At 38.3% G+C, this 6,628-nt stretch overlaps 1 protein-coding gene across 1 annotated transcript in view; it reads left to right on the forward strand.

Moving 5' to 3' along the window:
• The window catches only part of LOC307123926 (beta-galactosidase-like), a 13,207-nt gene extending 7,787 nt beyond the window's left edge, over positions 1 to 5,420 (forward strand). Inside the window, exons 8-16 of the mRNA XM_079812787.1 lie at positions 139 to 260; positions 339 to 379; positions 470 to 582; positions 680 to 754; positions 1,451 to 1,540; positions 2,812 to 2,925; positions 3,610 to 3,741; positions 3,863 to 4,117; positions 4,200 to 5,420. Coding sequence (XP_079668913.1) covers positions 139 to 260; positions 339 to 379; positions 470 to 582; positions 680 to 754; positions 1,451 to 1,540; positions 2,812 to 2,925; positions 3,610 to 3,741; positions 3,863 to 4,117; positions 4,200 to 4,454 — 1,197 coding nt within the window. The 3' untranslated portion in view covers positions 4,455 to 5,420. The remainder of the gene's footprint in view (positions 1 to 138; positions 261 to 338; positions 380 to 469; positions 583 to 679; positions 755 to 1,450; positions 1,541 to 2,811; positions 2,926 to 3,609; positions 3,742 to 3,862; positions 4,118 to 4,199) is intronic.
• Positions 5,421 to 6,628: the final 1,208 nt, after the last annotated feature.

Raw genomic sequence — 6,628 nt, forward strand, 5'->3', positions numbered from 1 at the left:
ATCAGTAATTTTTCCTATTGGCAGTTATGAAAATAAAGACACTGGATGGCAAAGCTACACTGAACTACATTATGTGTCACAATTCTAACATGTAGAAATGTGTTCTGGAGAATGGAACTGAAGCCAGTTTTTTTGCAGGTGAACTCTGAGCTCTACACAGGCTGGTTGGACCACTGGGGCGAGAAACACTCTGTCGTGCACACAGCCAAAATCGTCAAGACCCTCAATGAAATACTGGAAATAGGAGCCAATGTCAACATGTGAGTTGAAAGAAATGCTTTGATTTATTTTATTACAGAATTGTATCATTTATTACTATTTTTGTTATTCCTTTCAAGGTATATGTTCATTGGTGGAACTACCTTTGGTTATTGGAATGGTAGGTCTTGGACATTTGTACCGCAACAGGCCAAGAATATGTTACATTGTGTCTCAGTTCATGTTTTTCTCTGATTTCATCACATTATAGGCGCCAACACTCCTTATGCTCCTCAGCCAACCAGCTACGACTTTGACGCCCCACTTACAGAAGCTGGAGACCTCACAGAGAAGTATTTCGCCATAAGAGAAGTCATCAAAATGGTAAAGATTTAGCTATTTCTCTAAATAATTAGGATTTTCGAAGAAGAAATGCAATGGCCAGTAATCATGCAAATCGATCTGATTTTTTTGGATACAGTATAAAGATATACCAGAAGGAGTTCTGCCTCCATCAACACCTAAATTTGCATATGGACAAGTGCAAATGAAGAAGGTAAATAATTTTTAGCATCTTTGCCTGTCTAGTCTACTGTTGTAATATGATTTATATTTCGAATTTGTTTTATTTAAAGAGGACTTCTTATGCCCTTTAACAAAGTCTTGATTTTGTTTTTGGGCTCTATTGGAATAGGTTTTCATGCTTGAATGTAAAAATTAAACAAATTGTATAATATTGAACATATTCTCAATTTTTACAGCTCCTCTCATCTCAGTCTGTCAGTAACGCTCTGTTTAGTTCCTGTCTCTATGAAGCCCCTCCTTTTGAAAAGCCCAATGTGCTCTTATTGGTCGGCTGGACCAGTGTGTTGTGATTGGTCAACCACTTGGAGCGTGTTTGGGAAATGTCCCGCCCCTTACCATAACTGCAAGTTTAACACACTACTAACTCAACCCAACCAGGTCTCGCCCCTTTTTTGTTTAAATGAGGAATATTTTGACGTGTTCTTTTCCGGCGGCGTTTCAGGGAGTTCAGAAACAGTTGGCACTGATATAGAGAATAACTCCTGACTTTGTGCTTTGTAACTTCACAGACCTTTTTCATGCTCAAACAGCAACATTACACTCTAAAGAACGTTGGAGATGTAAAAAAGCATAATAGGTCCTCTTAATGTATTGTGCCTATTATAGCACTTCAGTTTTGAAGTGAATTATGACCAATGAAGTATGGATGATCTCTTTGTCCTTGCAGCTCAAGACCTTGTCGGAGTATTTGGATGTGTTATCTTTCTCTGGCCCTGTAAAAACTCTTTACCCACCAACATTTACTGATATGAATCAGGTATGCCCGCATCTCTTCTTGATTATTCAGTAAATATTTAGTTCTGTTCAGTAATGTTAGTTATTTAAAGGTGTCATGAACTGGGTTTTAAAAAATGTTTATACTGTTGTCTGAGGTCAACTTATGACGTTTGCATGGTTTTTACATTAAAAAACATCATAATTAATAAGTAATAGGCTATTTTCTGCCCTGGTTTTGAGGCTCTCTCCTGGAATGCTCGGTTTTGATGGGCGTGCCGCCCTGGAGACTTGGAAGTAAACGCCCAGGGCTAGGATTGGATAAGATTTGCATATTTAATGAGCTTTAGCTCCCCTCAGTACATGTGGGAATTGTTTTGAAACTGTGTGGAGAAACGTTCACAGGGCTCGCAAAATGTCTTTATCAAACAAACACAATGATTTATCTCTCATCCACCCGCGATTGATTGGAATGTTCTTTTTTTATTACTTGGCCGGCCCGATCTGTGAATATAACCACGAACCGTACACACACACACGCGTGCGCAAGAAAGAAATGTTATTTCGCTATTTAAGATAGCCCGTTGGTAGGCCGGGCTTACGTCTGAAAAACACATAGCCAAGAGACGTTGGGCTTTTCGAGCCCTGGCCCATAACGTTAGAGTCCGAGTAAAGTCCGAGTCTGATCCCGAATGAACCAATAACACCTCGAATAAAAGAATTCTTCAACCTTTGACAGCGTGCTACGGTATGTTCAGTTAGACACGTACACATAATCAATACGATCTGTAACAATGCAATACTATCACATATAAAAAACATGTTTCACTCACACAAGTGTGTCGCACCATTCCTGCCAGATCCCATATAGAAGGCACAGCATTGTGTTTTAATCTCAATATGTCTGCAAATCCAGTCTCGACCTGTGTCTTGTTTACAAACGATTCCGCGGTGAAATTAAGCGAACAAACGTGCAATGTCTTGCTCGGTAGCGCGACCCGTTTAACTCCACAAGTCCGTGGGCGGGCTTGAGGCGGCGCTTCAGCATTCGATGACGTCAAGGGTCGACATATTCTGAGATCGAGCGTTTGATGGGCCTGGTGTCAATAAAAGCTTTTCTTTGACTAACAAGGAAGTTTTCAGCGCTGATACTTACAGGATATTCTTATATCACAATGAACTTTTATATACCAAAGGCTGAATGAAAAGATTTTTTCTATTCATCACCCCTTTAAATGTTCCCTCTGCTTTGTCTCAGTCAGTGTTCATGCAAATGCTTTTTATGAACTGTATTGCTTTGTCTTATCTCGTTAGGCATTTGGCTTCATGCTATATCAAACTGTGTTACCTGTGAACTGTTTGAAGCCCACCCCGCTGTCGTCCCCTCTAAATGGAGTTCATGATCGGGCGTATATATCCATTGATGGCGTAAGCAGCACTGTTTTACTCTGTTATATGTCTGAGTTACTCATAATCATATTAGCTGTGATGGTGAAAAGGCTCTTAAGATAAGATAAAGTTTGTGCACAAATTTATATCTAATTGGAAGTGTTTGCATAACACAACACCACGTTTGGGGTCAGTAAGCCTTTTTTAAAGAAAGTAATACTTTTATTCAGCGAGGACACATTAAAATGATCAAAAGTGACAGTAAATACATGTACTATAATGTTACAAAAGATTTCTATTTCAAATAAATGCTGTTCTTTTGAATTCATCAAAGAATCCTGAAACAAATGCATTATTGTTTCCGCAAGAATATGAAACAACACAACTGTTTCAAGCATTGATAATGATCATAAATGTTTCTTGAGCATCAAATCATCATATTACAGTGATTTCTGAAGGATCATGTGATGCTGAAGACAAAAATTCAGCCTTTGATCACTGGAATGAATTACATTTTACAATATATTCACATAGAAAACAGCTATTTAAAATTGTAATAATATGTCACAATATTACAGTATTTTTGATCAAATAAATGCAGCTTTGGTGAGCAGAAGAGACTCCTTTCAAAAACATTTAAAAATCTTACCGACCCCAAACTTTTGAACGGTAGTGTAATTGTTTAATTTCATTCTGTGCTTCTTAAATAATTTCACTTTTAAGATTTCTGCTGGTATTTTGGAGAGGAACAAGGCCATCACCATCAATATAACAGGAAAAGCTGGCAGCCGTGTGGACATCCTGGTGGAGAACATGGGCAGAATCAACTACGGCAGAGAAATTAATGACTTCAAGGCAACCAAAACTAATTCTTTTGCAAAGTCCCAAAGCCTGTTCTAACTTGAGTTGTTTTATCTTTTCTAACTAAACCGAATTACAGTTTTCCTGTAGCTGACAATCTCTCTGTGTTCCTCAGGGTCTGGTGTTTAATCTGACTCTGGGCGCTGATGTTCTGGGTAACTGGACGGTGTACTCTCTGAGTATAGATGAAGCCGTGCGTGATGGGCTGTTGTCGGCATCGAGCGAATCTGTCTCCATCTCTTCGACCTCCACCACCAAACCTCCTCCTGCTCTTTCACCTCCAACCTTCTATGCTGGCAGCTTCCACATCCCTGACGGCATTCCTGACCTCCCTCAGGACACATATATCCAGTTTCCCAACTGGAGGAAGGTAGGTTGGTCATAATGAGATCCATTTACGGATGTGAAGAGATTAGCTCCGGTGAAAACATAAAATGCTTTTTTTATTCCAGGGTCAAGTGTGGATTAACGGTTTTAATGTGGGCCGCTACTGGCCTTCCCGCGGGCCACAGGTGACCCTCTTTGTCCCAGCCAACCTGCTCAGCACCTCCGTCCAAAACAACATAACCGTTCTGGAGCTGGAGGCGGCACCGTGCTCATCAGGTTCCTGCGTGGTGGAGTTCACTGATACTCCGGTCATAAACGCCACTGTGAAGACAACCAGCCAGCACACGAGACGGCTGTTCGAAAAACAAGACCTCTTATGATTTTATAGACCATCACGGGTAGAAGAATCTTAAAATGATTGATTTGTGTAACATGACATGCATCAGCACTATATACATGATCACTGTGAATGTACAGGAATATTTTGCCAATTCTCAGGTGTCAATGCTGCTCAATGTGCTCATGGAATGAACTGTGTGATTTTAATTTGAGTGCACTGGATCCTCTCAAGGTGATGTTAAAACAAATTCTTACTGTGGATTCTTGCACTTTTGATTACTTTAAATAATACTAGAAATATGTGTTTTTATTTGGACAGGCATTTAGCCTTTATTGCATGATTGATTTTATTTTTGCACTGCATGTTGATTTATGCTTTGTAATGTATCACTGTGAAATTATGTTTTATGACTTAATTGTATTGTTGAAACCATACAGAAATCCATGATTTTGTATAAACTAAACTGCACTATTTTTTTCACACAGTCTTTATCTGTTATCTCTATATATTGTGTGTGTGTGTGCTGACTGATAGCATTTCAAATATATTAACTTATTACTTGTGAGGGGATGTTTGGGGAAACCTGTTTGAAAATGGTGATTCGTTTTGCAATTGTTACGACCCCCAGCGCCCAGTCTGTCTCTCACATCATATTCGTTCATCATAAGTGTTAATTTGCTGTTGACAGAGGTGGACAAAGTACACAACTCTATTACTTGAGTAAAAGTAAAAGTACTATTGGTTAATTATTACTCCATTACAAGTGAAAGTTGTAAAGATATATTGTTACTTAAGTAAAAGTACAGAAGTACTTGCCTTTAAAAGTACTTAAGAATCAAAAGTAACGCATTATTTTATTATCGTTGCATTGTTGTATGAATGCACGCTGTTCCATCATGGTGGTTTAAGCCAGTCATGCTCCATCTGACATGCTAGCATACCTTGAACTCATTTAAATACTTGTTTAAAAGTTACAAAGCTCTTATCAAAGTTAAAATCATACTAGAAAAGAAAGGTTTCTACATTGTGTTTATTTGACAGGATTATGTAAAAACATATTTCTGAAAGGACTTCAGTTAACATTATTAGTCCAACTACGTCGTTTTTGCATGCTAACTAACATCATTGTCGAACGCTATGCGTTAGCACTGTATCCACAAGGCTATGGCAAATTGGCGGGTAAATCTATAAAAATCATTTTTTGATTTAGTTTTAGTCAAATTTTTAGCAAATTTTGATTTAGTTTTAGTCAGTCTTTTGACTACATTTTAGGCATCTGAATTGTTTTAGTTTTAGTCTAGTTTTAATTGACTATAATACGATTTTAGTCGATTCAATAGACTAAAATTCAGTACTTGTGGTCAGGCGTCTGAGAGGCAGCTTTCTGTGTGCACTTTCGTGTCGTCGCACTTTTTCAGACTTATCCACGTCTGCTCTTCTGAATTTTTACTTTTAAGTATGGCCATGGTTGCGTTTCGCACACTGCGTCTGGGAACTGCTGCCTTCTATTTTACCATCAATTGATTGGTGTTCAAAAAATACTTGGAAATCATTGAACTTCATGTGATCCTACAAGAGTGATTTCTGATAGGCTGTCTGCAACAAAAAAACAAATCCCGTTTTAAAGAAGAAGACAAATCATCCACTGACTTTCAAAGCGGCTACGACTTTCTACTTCGAGGGCCTTGATAGAAATGTAGTGGAGTAAAAAGTACGATATTTGTCTTTCAAATGTAGTGAAGTAAAATTCATAAGTTTCCAGAAACAATACTACTCATGGAAAGTACAGATACTCAAAAAGTGTACTTAAGTACAGTATTCAAGTAAATGTACTTGTTGATTCAGTCACATATTATTGTAGCTTAGTGTTCTCTCCACATCTGTATAATATATAGTTTAGTTATTTTATTTGAAGTGCCCTTGTGCTTTTTCAGATATTCCCTTTCATGCAGTGTGTAATAGATGTTTGTGAAAGTTAAAGGTCTGCAAAGTATTAAAGATCAAAGTGCACGACAATGTTATTGTCGCCTAAAAGAAAGAAACGAATGTAGGTCTGTTACAGTCTTGGATGGGGTCTTCATTGCTCGAATGACGTCTGCTTTGGCCCTCAAACACTGAAGATGTAGTTGAGACTGGAAGAGTTTAGTTTGTGCTGTAAACATGTTGAGAAGGCCCTTTTATCTGCGCTGCCAAAGCAAATCCACTTTGCAGGCA

This window comes from Gobio gobio (genome assembly GCF_949357685.1).
Source record: "Gobio gobio genome assembly, chromosome: 3".
Lineage (NCBI taxonomy): Eukaryota > Metazoa > Chordata > Actinopteri > Cypriniformes > Gobionidae > Gobio > Gobio gobio.